This window comes from Thalassophryne amazonica, chromosome 14, assembly GCF_902500255.1.
Source record: "Thalassophryne amazonica chromosome 14, fThaAma1.1, whole genome shotgun sequence".
Classification (NCBI taxonomy): Eukaryota; Metazoa; Chordata; class Actinopteri; order Batrachoidiformes; family Batrachoididae; genus Thalassophryne; species Thalassophryne amazonica.
The window spans coordinates 54,588,038-54,604,129 of NC_047116.1; the positions used below are offsets into that span (position 1 = coordinate 54,588,038).

General features: G+C 38.3%; 1 protein-coding gene across 1 annotated transcript; it reads left to right on the top strand.

Annotated features, from left to right (window-relative positions):
• Nucleotides 1–961: 961 nt before the first annotated feature.
• agr1 (anterior gradient 1) lies at nucleotides 962–15,642 on the top strand. Its single transcript, XM_034187104.1, has 8 exons — nucleotides 962–1,080; nucleotides 1,581–1,710; nucleotides 2,316–2,379; nucleotides 7,216–7,268; nucleotides 9,212–9,288; nucleotides 10,454–10,517; nucleotides 13,734–13,817; nucleotides 15,514–15,642. Exons 2-8 carry the CDS (start codon nucleotides 1,617–1,619, stop codon nucleotides 15,561–15,563), a joined length of 486 nt encoding a protein of 161 aa, XP_034042995.1. The 5' UTR covers nucleotides 962–1,080; nucleotides 1,581–1,616; the 3' UTR covers nucleotides 15,564–15,642.
• Nucleotides 15,643–16,092: the final 450 nt, after the last annotated feature.

Here is a 16,092-nt window from a genome sequence, read left to right on the forward strand (position 1 = left end):
GAACGTCCCATTTTCCTCAGGCTTTCAAAGAGAAAAGCATGTTCAACAGGTGCTGGCTTCATCCTTAAATAGGGGACACCTGAACACTACTGTATGTGGCTGGACTTTTACTTTCTGAAGCTGGATTTGACACCTCTGCAATGGAATGCCCCAGGAGCCTGAATGTGCAGATCACCATTGTAGTCAGATCCCAGAAACAGCAGGAAAAAGTGCAGCTGCTCACGGAAATCATCTCTGGGATGAAAATCTTGTTGCCAAATGAAGCAAATGATATCACCCTTAACTGGATTGATAGCTGACATTATGAACTCTACATCTAGTCCACTTTCATAGCCAGTTTGGTCAAGTGAGCCAAAATTACATTATGTGATATAGGAAGCACTTCAGTTCATTGAGCTACCAGTGAATATCCATATATATGAATGAAACTTGTAGCAGTTAATATGTTTCATAAAAGGAAAAAAAATGGAAAAAGATGATTTTTTTGGGGGGGGGGGGGACATAATACTGAGTAGCACCATATTGTAGGTGCATTTACTGTGGAATGACAATGGAACTGACTCAAACAGGGATACTTTGTGTAAATAAAGATTACATAATTCAAGAAAAAAATCTATATTATGACATATCATCACTGGGGCAGTAGATGTTGAGGTAGATGTACTTACTTTAATAAGTTGTTCACTGTATATACAGTGTTGGTGCTTTCAGTAGAATCTCTGTATTGCATTTGAAAGGAATGTCATTAACACACCTGCTAAAACACTGCCTTTATCACCCAGCTGTATATTTCTATCATCACAGATGAACTGTGAGTGAAGTAAATGTAAGTGAACATATGACACTTTACACCTAACATTGTTACATGTCTTTAAAAGGCTGATGATGTTCATCAGAAAGTATGTGGAAACACTGCTGAACAACCAGTTTTCTAATTGAGTTGTACTGTGTGCGTGTATTTTAAATTATAGTGCACGGTGTTGTTATACCTGTTTGGTGAGTGCATTTAGAAAAAATAAGGACAAAAGAACAGCGAAAGGTGAGGTGAGGTGCAGAAGTATTTTGCTTCAGACTGACAAGGTAAGACGTCTACAGACACTTTTTGATCATGTCTCATTTAGTTTTGTTGTAATCATTATTAGTTTTAAAATGTCAGGTTGAAAAGTTGTTCATGGACACATGTACAGGCTGAAGGCTATAGAAAGATCGGGTTTAGGACAAAGTGGAGCCGTGCCACTCTGTACACACTTGATCCAGTCAGATCTCAGACGTTAAGCAGAGTAGGTCCTGATTAATACTTGATATTTTCTCCATCTACAACTGGAGTTGAATCAGGAAGGTAATGTTCTAAAATTTAATGCAGATCGCTTCTGGATGTGTTGTGTTGGCCCAGACCAACCGGGGGCAGCTGTCAGGGTGTGGAGGGAGAAACAAGTTTGGGAAGTCTTACTCTAAGAGACCTTGCGCCTTTGGGTCAAAGCCCTGTCAGGCTTGTTTGGTGAAATGTCATTGGAGAGTGAAGCCTGAACAACACTTCACATGGCAGCTGTATTAAATATTCTCTAACTATCTTTCCACAGTTCTTGCCTCAACAACAACAACAAAAAAGGCTGAGAATGTTTCCCAGTTGGGCTTTGATTGCTCTGTTTTTCGTCTCCTGTGTCGGTGCTCAGATCAAAGGGAATGTGACGCCTGAGGCCCTGGCAAGAGGTGAGCTTTAATTCTCTGTTTGTACCATCATTTAATCTTTTTGACGCAAACTCAAAAAAATGACTGCATGATCTATGAGCTCTGGGCCCTGGCACGGGTCCTGACCCCCTTTTTGAGACAATTCTATAGTTAATCAGAATCATAATCAAATTTATTGCCAAGTAAGTTCTCATATACACGAAAAAATACTTCTGTAAGAAGTAAAGGACTCAAATAGACAAATGGGCAAAACTATGTTTACTGTTAAATAAATATAGTGGAATGGGGCTGTGCAGGCATGCAGATGTACAGTACCTTTCAGTCTGTACTTTGTGGGAGTGGGGGGTGAGGCAGGGTAAGGGGGAGTGTCTGTCATTATTTATTAATTAGTCTAGCTGCGGACGGGAAGAAGCTGTTTTGTGTCTTGAGGTTTTAGTCCTGATTGAACTCAGCTATCTGCCAGAGGGGAGGGTGATACATACATTGATTGATTTTGTTCCCAAAACATAAAAAAGGGGGTTAACTTTCCAACCCTTGTGCTTTTGTAAGTGTTACATAGGCCAATATCTCAGCAAATGAGCTCTCAAAATGTTAACTGTTGACTTCATCTGTGTTTTGTGTTGCAGGATGGGGCAAAGATATTAATTGGCTCTCCAATTATGAAGAGGGCCTGTCAGAAGTTGTCAACGGGTAAAACTCTCTACAAATCTTACATTGTAAAACAAGGGAAGGTTGAGAAAACCAGAAAAGCTCAATTTGACAAAGTGTTGGCAGTCAAATGTCTGTGTATGCTTCTCACCTTTACCAGCTGCATCATATGAAACAAATCCCTTCTTTCCATATATTGCTGAAAATGAGTACCAACGGGTCACCTACTGTATAGCAGATCTCTAAGTGAAACCTTAAAACTACAGTGTGTTTTGGTGAGGTTGCAGTCTGTATTGTGCCTGTCACCCGTCAAGCTTTTGTTTCCCTTCACGTTTTTGTTTTTATAGTGACTGTGATTCATGGTTCCTTGCCTTCTCTTGTGATAACTAATATGTGTGATCCTCCACAAAACCTTCATAAAAATGAAGACTCTAGCAACCAGCCCCTTTCACACCGGGCCAACATAGAGTTGCGTAATGCAGTGTACCGCTTAGACCGAGCTTATGCTGCCCTACGTGGCAATACGCTGAGGGACGCAAAGGGGTCTGTGAAATGGATGCAAAAAATTTAAAATGTTTAATTTTTTTGTCAACTTTCAGCATAGACCACTGAATGTAGTGTTCTACGCAACACTCCGCTACTCTATGCAAATCTATGCAACACTGTGCTACTGTACACCATGCCTCTGCAATTGTATGCTACCCTAAACAGTCCAGTGAAAAATCCTTTCAGGTTTTTTATCAGTACATACCTGCATTGCTAGATTTTATTCATCTGAACTCTGCTAAACTTTGCTAGCAGCGAAGCTTCAAAGCCACGGAAGAAGAAGAGTTGGGCCATTCTTCCCCCTGTGCGCAACATACGCAGCACAATGCAACTTTACGAAGGCCCGGTGTGAAATGGGCTGAAGGGAGCATCCACGGATTCCTCTTCATTTTTCTTCAGCCATGTGGCCACACTGTAAAATGCAAAATGTGGCATAAGTATGTCGAGCTTTGGGCTACAGTGACAACATGGCAGTGTTACCCAGTGACCTCCATGAAGAACCCCATGCCTATGTAGATATGAACAGCTCGTTCTAAACTTATGAGAACATAGTTTGTTGTTGCAGAACAAATGATTATTGGTGGTTATATTCCATTTCTGCTTATCAACACCCCTAAATCAAACACAGTTTAGCTTTATAATTACAGAGTGTATCTGTTAACACATTATTGCATCTTCTGCCATCTAAAATTGTGTGAGTGAATAGACTGATAAATCCATCCCCTCCAGGTTGTTAATGGAGTGACTCAAAAACAACTAATGGTATAACTCTGTAACACACCAAATTAAAAGGGCATAATGAGGGCAAACTCTTATGTCTTGTGAATCTTGATGTATTCGTTCAATCAAAAAAGCAACTTTGTTTTGCCTGTGTAATATCCCATAGATGTGTCTATCACCTACTGGATGGCAAGTTGGTGCTGGATTGATGATGAATTAGGAGCAGGTATGGCTGTCAGTCAGACAGACGGACCATTTCTTCACAGAAATGTACTAAACTGGAAAAGGAAACTATCACTTTCTCAATGGTTTACAATATTATGTTCCAAAACTTGAAAACAGTCGTACCACCACATATACGCTGTAGACAGGATTTTCTATGACTGCCTGTCTCTCTCAACCAGGTCTGCCCAATGCTGTTCTGGTCTGCCACTGCAATTGACAGTTACTATTAAGTAGACGAAAGAGTAACATATGTGTTAATTTTGAATATTTTTTTTAGTTTTAGGATGTTCATTTTCTATAATTATAATGTGATTAAACATATGTAATTCCTACATTAATATTTCCATTTGGCCGCTGTCCTCCATCAAGATTAATAATTGGCCCTTCAAAGGAAAGAATTTGCTCTCACCATGTGTGTGTGTGTGTGTTTTCTTTCATTTCCTAGGGGCAAATGTCTGCTGCTTGTTATGACTTATATACTGCCAGTGATATTAATAGTTTTTATAAGAATTATTTACTCACTCGTGGTACTCATACTGTAAATGTCTGATAAAGATTCAACATCCATCTGCCTTTGTTGTTTATTGGCCATTTTTTTTTTAAAGTTGGTTTAGATAATGGTGAGCTTATCAGAGAGGCTTGCTACAAACAGTACTTGATGTTGCACCTGTGTTGCCCCATTAATTTTGTTACTTTCTATTCTCCATTGGGTGGTGGCCAAGTGGTTAGTGTGCTTGGTTTCAGTGTGGATGGTTTCTGGTTCAAACCACACCCCTGGCACATTTCTCCATGTAAAGTTGCATTGGGAAGGGCATCTGGTGTAAAACTTGTGCCAACTCAACATGCTGATCCACCTCAGAGCTGCTGTAGCAATCTTGCAAGGAGCACCTGGTTGTGGCTGGGTTATGGTGAAATGATGTTCTTTCCACTTCCAGTTTACAGCCCCACAGTGGTCACTGGACCATTCAGAAGTTTAGAAATCCTTCTGTAACCAGTGCCATCAGTATGTTTTGCAACAATAAGGTTGCAATGATCTTCAGAGAGCTCTTTGCTTTTACCCATCATGAGATGTTTCTTGTGTGACATCTTGATAATGAGACACCTTTTTATAGACCATCACTTGGAACTGAACCAGCTGATATTAATTTGCACTGACAAGGGACAGGATTCCTTTGTAATTGCGGCTAGATTACAGCTGGTATTTTGGATTTCCATGCCTTTTAGCATGTTTCTTTATATGTGTTTATTATTTGGGTTTCATGTCAATAGCACCTTTAAAAATGTATTTACTGAGAAAAATGGTGACATGTTGAGTATTTATTTTACACGCTGTATCTTCAGTTTCCTGCACATGCACACTGTGATTATGGTGCTCATTTGTTCTTTTGGGGGGTAAAAATATTTTATATTAAGCAGCTATATTTTGCTATGCTGTAGATTTGCAGAATGCAGCTCAATTAAAGCTGTATGGCCTTTCAAATTTCACAGAATTGACAAAATGTAGTTTCTACCAAAATCCAAGCATTATAATCCAGGTTTATTTTTGTAACATGTTGCAAAATTACAACTTATTTTAATGAAGAGAACATCAAATATTTTGTTTTCCTTCCTTTTAATACCCTCAATGGGAAGAAGCATGTGTACACGTGTGAAGTTTTGAGATTATTTGTGACCTGATGCACTTGATGTGCGTTCCCCGGACATGTATGCTAACTTCTGTAAGATGTTTTGTAAATCACTTCAGAAGTGCTATCTGGTTTCAAAAACAGTATTTTAAAATTTAAAAGTGTTTATTTCTTGCTAAGTTTTCAAAAATATATGAGAAGCATAATAGATTTATACAGAAACAAGAGCAAGCCGAGATTTCTTATGTCCGCCAATCTGGATCTGGATCACCTCCAAACTTCAGTGGAGTCTTACACGGCCTAATATCTATCTGTGGTGCAAATTTGGTGAGAATCTATGAAGTAGTTTTGACGTAATCCTTAAAATCTTGTATAAAGTGAAATCTTGACCCAGAATCTGGATCACCTCCAAAATTTAATGGAGTCTTCCATGGCCTAATATCTACCACTGGTTAAAATTTTGCCAAAATCCTTTCAGTAGTTTTGACAGACAAGTAAATAAATAAATAAACACTGATTATTTTATTGTGTCCTTGGTGGACATAAGCTGTTTTGGAGCGTTTTCTGCCATTTTGGTTTATTTTAATCAAGCGAGCAAACAGCTGATGTCACGCTGCCAGCTTTACTCCAACTGGCAGTTCATAGTGTCCTTCCCAGCATCCCTGATGCGGATGGGGAAGCCCCCATGTGATCTGCAGGTCATGGCGTCTGATCACTTGAAATTCTTCCCTTCAGGGGGAGAAATTCTAAATTGTTTCCAGAAAGCACAAATTTTTATCATAAACGTTTTAAGGTGCAGTAAGTTGCATTGCATTGTGTGTATGTTGTCATCATTAATTTTCACAGAGCAATTTGTTACATTCATGAGACAAGTGAATGATGATAAAAAGGTGATAGTATGCCATATCACTGCAATGCTGTGGGATATATAATGTTCTTAGTGTCTCTGCAGATGTTTCCCCAGCTCTATGACATTTCATCCATTTAGCAGTTGGGGTTTTACGAACTAATGCCCCTCGCTTCTTGGGAGGCATATTGACAGTCTGCCAGTCTTCATGATGTACACAGCAGGTACATTTTAAGTAAAAAAATGCGGGCTTTAACTCGCTCATGGCGCACGCTGACCCATTTGGATTCTAATTAAAGTCCACCCTCGCCAGCTGTAGTAAGTAAAGTGTGATGCTTGCTACTTGACCTGAGTACCACGTGAACTGCGAAAATAAGGGCTCCAGTGAGCGAGTCCTGATTCTAAGGTTGTGTGTGTGTGTGTGTGTGTGTGTGTGTGTGTGTGTGTGTGTGTGTGTGTGTGTGTGTGTGTGTGTGTGTGTGTGTGTGTGTGTGTGTGTGTGTGTGTGTGTGTGTGTGTGTGTGTGTTGGCACATGTATGCTTTCAACCTAAGGGCCCCAGTGACCTCCCCCTTGGTGTAAATTTGGTATCGATTGCTTAATTACTATAGCGGTGCATAGTGAACATGCACGCATGCACGCACACACACACACACGTTCAGCCTTATATATTAGATAAATCCCTTATTTAAATGCTAAACAATAAAAGTATAGTGGTGCTAAAGAAAATTCTTTCATGACTTAAGTCCTAAAAATTCAGAGGCCGTACAGCTTTACTGGATTTTCAAAAATTGCTCATTAAAATTCCAGCAGCATTTGCACCATTTTTCTCAGGAATTGTGCACCCACACTCATGATTGTGTTTACTCAATAAAAGAATGCATTGTGGTGCCTCTCTGTGCTTTTGATCTTACAGTAAGAAGCCTATGATGGTCATCCATCACAAAGAGGACTGTATGTTCAGTCAAGGTAACTGACTGATAATGCTATATTTTGACACAGAGGTTTTCTTGTTTTTCTTACTGAAATGTTTGATTCAAACAGTTGTAACAGGTAACAAAAGAAACAATCTGAACCTGCAGCATTTTGTGGGTTTGTGTAGACCTACACCAGGTATCATAATTTGTCATTACCTCTGATGACTGACAGAAGAGGGAGATGGTTTTGTGATCACCACCCTGTTTGCATGTTTGATTATCTTTATACATAATAGGTCAAAAGGTTGGTGCCAAATTTTAATTACATTTTATGGAGAGCTTTTATTCCTGTCAGAGAAGAGCTGATTACATTTTGAAGCAGTTGTGGGCCTGAGTCTAAATCTTTTTTTTCTTTCCCAGTACTTCCTTATGATGTCACAAAGGTCTATACATTGAAAAAAGTTTTGCAAATTTATTTGATTTGAATGTGTACATCAGTACCACTTGCTCAGAAGGTGTCCAATAACATGATTTTCCTCTCAGTGGACACATTGTGATCATGCGAGACAATGTACATATTTAAATTAAGTAAATTCACAGAACCTTTTGTATGGAGACCTAAAGACCCCAAGTTAAAAAACAAAACAAAGCTTAAACTCCCTCCCCTGTCAGTTGGAGGAGGAACTAATGTTTGGCTGTTATTACCCCATTGGTGGAGGTATGCACTGTCCAGTCCATCTTCTAGTCACATTCTTGAAACCAGGCAATAGGCTTATGGACAGAACACTATAGGCTATGGTAGATAAGTAGGTAAATATAGCATCAGTAAGGATGTGGTCATCTTGTTGAAGATACAATTTCTTGTAAAGAGTCCTTCTGCCCAGTGACATTGAGATTTTCCCATTTGAACCCTTTAACAGCACTTCTAGGTTTGACCTTCATCCATGGTTCCAATTTTGGGAGAAATCATCCAACAGACCTTGGGGAGTAGGCCAAACAACAACAACAATGGAAAAACAGACATAACCTTGACCCCAAACTTGATTTCTCCAGTCCAATTCAGAAACCCTGTACATGTGTGGCAAGTTTGGCAGCATTCAGAGTGAAAAATCTAAATTCTTACATTTGATGCCAGTGACCTCTATCAAAAAGAACCTGCAGTTCTGGGGTTAACCCTCATCTGTCTTACTAATAATGATTGTCGACTGTTCCTGCTGTGCCTGTAGCCGCCTCCAGGTTCGGAACCATCCCCCAGGGACACATGATTCAAACTTTCCCTCTGTTCCCATCATGTACCAGAGGGTGGTCAGAGGGTATTTCATTCTCAGTGCTCGCTTCTCTTCCTCCAGTGTGAAGAGAGGGATCTTTGTCGCATGTTTTAAGTATATGACTGTTGTGAGAACACTGGAAAATAAGATGTAGTTGTTGATGTATTGCAGCTTATGCCCTTACTGCTATGGATAGGAGCTGCACCCTGACAGCACCCTGGTATGTTGCAGTACATGTTGAAATCTGAAGTTTCTGTAGCCTGTCAGACACAATCTCCATCTTATAAGCTTCATTGATATGCCAGAAAAATGTGCATGTGCACTGTTTATTGTTCAGTTAGTGAGCATAGGGATTGGGTGGCCACTAGTACACCAAGATGGGTGAAAACCAGCCAAAGGACCTGAGCTGAGGAAGGAAATGAACAGGCAGACAAACTTTGCTCAAATTTAATAGCCACTGAGCACGTCTGTGAAAAACTGAATTCATCAATCACTTGGTTTGTTTTATTGAAATGATGTTAACAGAAATGTTAGCTGGGATTATTTAACCCTTGGGGGTTAACATGGGGGCTACACCTCCACAATCTAGGTCAGAATGGTCAACAGCACACCTACAATCCCTGGTTATACTTTTTGTAAGGATTCAAATTCTTTGATGGAATCAAACTAACTGTTGTATTCGGGTGTCAGTTTGAATCTAAACATTTATTCTAAATTATTTCAACAGCTTTGAAGAAGGAATTTGTTGCTGACAAAACCATCCAGAAAATGGCCGAAGAGGATTTCATCATGCTCAACGTTGTGGTAATTATAACTTGATCATATAGAGAAAATGTTATTAAAGTTTCTACATTACTTTTTATCATGATGTGAATCAGTATACATGTAAAAGTGAATCATGAACAGCATTAGAATGTCTGATGCAGATGGAAAGGCACTATATAAATGCAGTCCATTTACCATTTTCCATTTTAAACACCACTAACAACATGTAGCTTTTAGAAGTAGCCCTATTAAAGAAACAGAGTGTTTGATCACAAATGATGTTGGAAACCAGACGTTAATTATGTGAAATAAAAAATATCAAAATCAGTTTCAATATTACATAAGGCTAAAGACCTGTTAAATCAACAAGCACTGTATATTTTATACAGCTCGATTATTGTTCCACACATCATCTACTGCCTGGAAATATGGGTAAATACAGGCATGATTTATACAAATCCAGTTTTCATGTTACAAAAAACAAGCAATTCAGAACACCATTAAATCACATTTCAGAGAACCAACTAATTCCCTGTATATCAAATTACAAACATTAAAATGTAATAATTTAGTGATTATAAAAATGTGCAAATAATATATAAAGTACATAAAAGCTGTTACCGTATAATATTCTCAACATGTTTGTCAAATGAAACCATAAATACAAACTTATAGGATTTTTTTTATTTATTTATTTATTTTTAATGAGAGCAAAGACTAATAGCAAAAATAACTATTTCAATAACAGGGGTGAACTACGCAAAACAGTCTTCTTGACAAATTGAAAATGTGTAAAACAATTTAGAGTTTTAAAAAGTTTAAAAATGGAGCAATTCACACATATAAGAAACTTGATGAATGATAAGATGGTGAATGAAATGTAATACTGTACTGGTAAAAGTGAAATCACATTGAGTCATGTGGCTCTGTACTTATTATTTGGACAATGTGGCATGTATAAGTTTAGATATTTAAAGAGATGCGTATTATAAGGGTAGTCATGATAAGATTAGCTTTAGCCTACACTTTTTCGGTTAACTTATTTTGTTTATTGTTGATATTACGGTGATTATGTGTTGTTCTGTTTTATGTTGCTACGAGATTGAAATAAAATTTGTCTATATCTAATCTGTCTAAAAAAATATGTCATGTGCTGTTAGTGTCACAAATAGGCTCAATTCTGCTGTTGTTTTATTTTTCACAGGAGGATACTGGAGACAAAAATATGGCACCTGATGGCTACTATGTTCCCAGAATTCTCTTTGTTGGTAAATATTTAGATTGTTTTGTTGATGCATCAGGGTTTTACACACTATCAATGTACATAATCGTGTTTACCTGAGGACAACCGAAGAAACAAAACTAGAAATAACTGTTTTTTTTGTTTGTTTGCTTTACATTTCTCTCTCACATTTTAGCATATTTGTAGCAGCAGTAGTAGTAGTAGTAATAATAATAATAATAATAAGAGCAATCAGATTTCTGCCAATCCAGATCCGGATCACCTCCAAAATTCAGTGGAATCTTCCATACCCTAATACCTATCTGTGGTGCAGATTTGGTGAGAATCCATGAAGTAGTTTTGACGTAATCTTTCAAAGCCTATATAAAGTGAAATCTTTATCCAGAAAAGGGTTCCGGATCTCCTCCAAAATTTAATGGAGTCTTCCATGTCATAACATCTAACTGTGGTGAAACTTTTGTCAAAATCCGTGCAGTAGTTTTGATGCAATCCTATTAACAGACAGACAAATAAATAAATAAGCGCCAATGATTTTATTACATCTTTGGTGGACGTAATAATAATACAACGTAGCTAGCGTGTTGGATCCACAGACTCTAGATTGGGTAGTGTTTATAAAATAGGTAGCTGACGTTTTTCAAGAGTGGTAATAAGCTATGCAAAGTTTCTATAACGATGCTGGAATGGCGTGTGAGTCCAGAATGTAATTATCAATGTCCATTGTTCATTGTTGCTACATAATATTCACCAAAAATATTCATCCTATCAACATTCCATTTTCGTGGTATTCACTTTTGGCCCAAAATACAAAAGCACACCAAACGGCAAATGTCACCTCTCCCCAGTTTGTCCATGATCAAAGTTATACACACATACACATACACAGAGGCCACTTAGCTTTTAATATATAGATGATTTACCGCCCCCTGCTGGAATGGCGGGTGAGTCCAGAATTTCATTATCAACATCCATTGTTCACTGTTGTTATCCAATATCCCCAATTTCCCCCCCAAAATTAGCCCTATCAACGTTCCTTTTTTGCAGCATTCACCTTTGGCCCAAAATACATAAGCACACCAAATGGCAAATGTCAGCTCTCCCCAGTTTGTCCGTGATCGAAGCTGCACACACGCATGTACACAGAGGCCACTTAGTTTTAAATATATAGATAATGATTAATAATAAGAAGAACAATAATTTCAGTATTATCTAATCACATTTATATGTATTCACAAGATGTGTAGCACGGGGCCTGTGGCCCCTTCTTCACTCAGTTCCTTCTTCTTCACTTTTTCCTTTACCCAACCACCTCTACTTCAGCTTTGCCTTCTTTGTATCAGCTGTACTTCCATTCTCATCACGCTTTTATTCATTCTGTCATCTCATCATGTCTGAACCAGCTTTCCTGCACTTCCTCAGAGCTCTCTCTTGCTTCTATTGAACCTCTGATTCACTCGTGTGTGATTCTATCAGCTATATCACTCTGCATCCATCTCTGCGCTGTCATTGCTGCTACATCCAACATCATCTCCTGCGCTCCCTTCACTGTCCATGTCATTGTGCGTGCATTATGTGCAAACACATGCCCATTTCAGCCAGTGGCGGTGCCCAATAATTCTGCCAAAACTGCAGTTTTGCTCTGAGAATGTCTCAATATTGCGTAACTGAGCAAAGTGATGAATGTGTGTGTTCGGTGATCCACCAATGCTGAATCACCCTTCACAAACAGAATTTTCAGTTTTGCAAATAAACATTTATTTGTAAAAAACCCCACACAAGTTACAAATCAGAAATTTGTGTTTGTGGATCACAAAGCAGGTGTACAAATCAAAGGATATTTGTAAATCACCCTCTGTGCATTTGCAAGTATTAATGAGACAAATTTAACTCCATACTCCAAAAATTTAGGACGTAAGGTTGATTCCATGCATTGTCTTGAGCACCATTTCAATGAATTCAGTTTGTATACCTATGTGCAAGTTTACTGAACTTGCAATCATTCTAAGTGATGTGTGTGTGCATTGATACCACATTTTAGAGGAGCACGTGTGACTAAAACATATACCTTGGTATTTATAAAGCAATTTACTATATACAGTGGTCCCTCGTTTATCGCGGGAGTTACGTTCTAAAAATAGCCTGCAATATGCGAAATCCACGAAGTGGCCAGCATTATTTTTTACAATTATTATAGACGTTTTAAAGCTGTAAAACCCCTCATTACACACTTTATACACTTTTCTCAATCAGGCATGAACATTTTCTCACTTTTCTCGTGTGTGTAAACACTCTCAAAGTTCAAACCTGAGTTGAAAAATAAGACCAACCTGTTTTCAGGCCCAAACATTTGTTTGAGAAATGAAAATAGAACGTTTTCCTATAAATAATTATGATGGCTTTTAGAACTAATGAATTTAATTTTAACGATCAACGTACGAGGTTGGGCACATAAGAAATTATTAATAGTGACTGACCAGTATTTCACAGTTCCTCTGATCGCACCTCTTCGTCCTGGCGCTGCTGCGCTGTCACGTCTTTTTCCACTGACTCACACCTCGCTGCAGGTGTCTTTTTCCGAGTGTAGAACACAGTTATGGGTAGTTGTTGCCACTCTTTTTTCTTCTGGGCGAGAAGATTCTTATAAACAGACACGCAGAACACAATGCGCGTGCTCTCCCGTCGCGGTGTCGTGACCGGCTGCTTGATGAGGCCGCGGAACACAATGCACTGTAAAAAAAAAAAAAAAAGCATGCAAAATTGGACTACAAAAAATCCGCGAAACAGCGAGGCCGCGAAAGGTGAACCGCATTATAGTGAGGGACCACTGTATTGTTCATTTCAATGACATTTTGTGGAGCCCCTCCAACTTTTACCCCAGCTACCCCTCAGCCCCCCCAACAAAAATTTCCTGGTGCCGCCACTGACTTCAGCACAGGATTGCACGAAAGGTACTGCACATGGTGACAGAATGCAAAGGAAACACCTGAAACTAAACTGGATCTTTAAATATTTGTTTTATTGTAATCAACTCTTATGGTCTTTGTTTCTTTCACTTCTTTACCTTTTTATTCTTCCTGGACATTCTGTCTTAATTTTATGTTGTCTTTAATAAAATATTCTTCGTAAGACTTGAGCAGGTTACAAGATCAGCAGCAGTGGGACAGACATACAGGGTGCTGATGAGAAGTTTATCTGTCCTTGTTTCTTGCTGCAGCCATCAATATTTTGTGTCTTCCTGCAGATCCATCATTGACCGTACGTGATGACATCACAGGGAGGTACAGCAACCACCGCTACACCTACGAGCCAACTGATATGAAACTCTGTGAGTGACCATCCGCTATTTCTAATGACAGTGTGGAAAAATAATGGGGGGGAGGTGTCAGCAGCCTGCAGACAGACTGAACCCCTGCCATCTTTAACACTTATCTTCCATATTTTTCACAGATATGACTTTGACAGAGAGATGAGTTTCATATGGAGGTGGACGTTTTCCACATTTCAGGTTTCAGCAGGAGGGCAGTTGAGACAGTGCGAGAAAAACTGTAGGCGTTACATTTGCAACTATAGGGTGCTCGATGCACACTCATGTGTCCAGTGAGAGGAATTTTGGTTTTTAGTGAAAAATAAAGAGGCATAGAAGTGCTGAATATGACATCAAATAAATCAGGCTTTTTATATACTCACAGTGAAATTAATCTCGACATCATGAATTAAAAGCAATTAAAACATAAAAAACAAAGTGATGGTGTATAGACGTGCACGCTTTACTATAACACATGTAAATCATCTTTTTACATATAGTTTTCTTCAGACAAGTCAGGGGATGGATATAAGAACATTTCCAAGACAATGAATATGTCTTTGACTTCATTTGTGAAGAAATACAGACAGCATGGTAAATCTGTCCAGGGGCAGCAGTTCCCTGAAACAAATCTAGCCGTAGATCTCTCATGTGGGGAAATTTCTACTAGTCCTAGGGTCCACTAGTCCTAATCATAGCATTAAGTGCATGTTGAAAATGTTTTTACATTTATGGTAGGCTATATGTTGCACTAACGTGGGTTAAGTAATGTTAGAAAAGTGTGACAATTAAGAAAAAAAAATTTCATTACTATTATTTGTTGATTTTCAATTCAACAGATTTATAGACAACAGTAGAATTAAAGGTGATTAATGGCGTATGTCAACAGAATCATGTTTTATTTTTGTCAGTTAAACAAAATTGGTTCGGGTTTGTTAGCTATTTGCAAATATTAGATTTATTTGTGAACTTTGAAATCAGTTTGCGGTTATAATATACACCATCAAATAATATAAAGAGCTTAGGACCAGTGGATCCTAGGACTAGTGGACCCTCCCCCTCATGTGCCAGCTGACAAAATGTAGCTGAAATATCCGTTCTTCTTTTTTGAGAAAATACTTCTCTGCACCATTTCACGATGAACCTGCATAAATAGTGATAACTGGTGAACCGTAATAACGCATATTTACACAATTTTCTTGTGTGTGTGTGTGTGTTACCAAAAACTGGACAATGTGTTGTTTAGAGCGTCAGCTAACTAGCCATCTGTTCATGTATTAGCTTAAGCACCTCTTTAGCATGTCTCTTAAGTTGTATAAAGTTAATCGTTCTTTGTCTAAATGTAACATCACTGTAATAACACCTATTTACACAACATTTTTGTCTTATAAAATATGGACATGGAACTTCTTCACGCTGACATCAACGAAATGTCTTGTAAATCACTCCAGAGGTGTTATCAAGTTACAAAAACAGCATTTTCCATTTTAGAAGTGTTTATTTCTCACAACCTTTAACAATATTATATGAGAAAGACATATTTTCACACAAACGAAACGTAGTTTTCAGCTAGCTAGACCAGCCACTGATGTCATAGTGCCAATCTATTCTGATTGGCTGTCTCCCCCACTTGTATAAGTATCCTTCACATTACAGATGACTCATGAGGAAAAAAAATGGTTATTCTTTGTGTTCTTTCTCTTTCTTTTTTCCCCAGTGGCGGCAAACATGAAGAAAGCCAAAAAGCTGCTCCACAGTGAACTCTGATGTCTGACACCACTGCATAGCGTCAGCAGTGAAACATGAGTAAAATGTTGGAAAGCTTAAAAAACAAACAAACAAAAAAGAAAACAAATCACATAGATTTTTTTATTTTTTTATTTCCCCCTATCCATTTTGGTAACACAGTCATAAGCATACTGAGAGATGGTCACTTTTAAGAATGTCAGTCACTTTTAATGTATGTCAGTTTGTTACCACATTAATATCACAACAAATCTGAAAAGTGGTTGTTTGAAAGTGGGTTTGATTTCAGAGAATCTGTGTTTAAAGCCATGTTTCACTACAGACAACTGCAGATGGGCACTCAGAAAAGTGCATGACTCTGGAAATACTAACTCCAACTGATCCAGGTCCTGACTGAAGCAGCACATTGTTTAAAACCCTGAGCGAAGACAAAATTAACTTTTTTGTGACCATTTTTTAATCTGATTTTATAACAAACAAAAACAAACCAACATAAACACAGCAGAACAAGACAAACATAATAAACCCAAACATGACCACTTATGGAGAC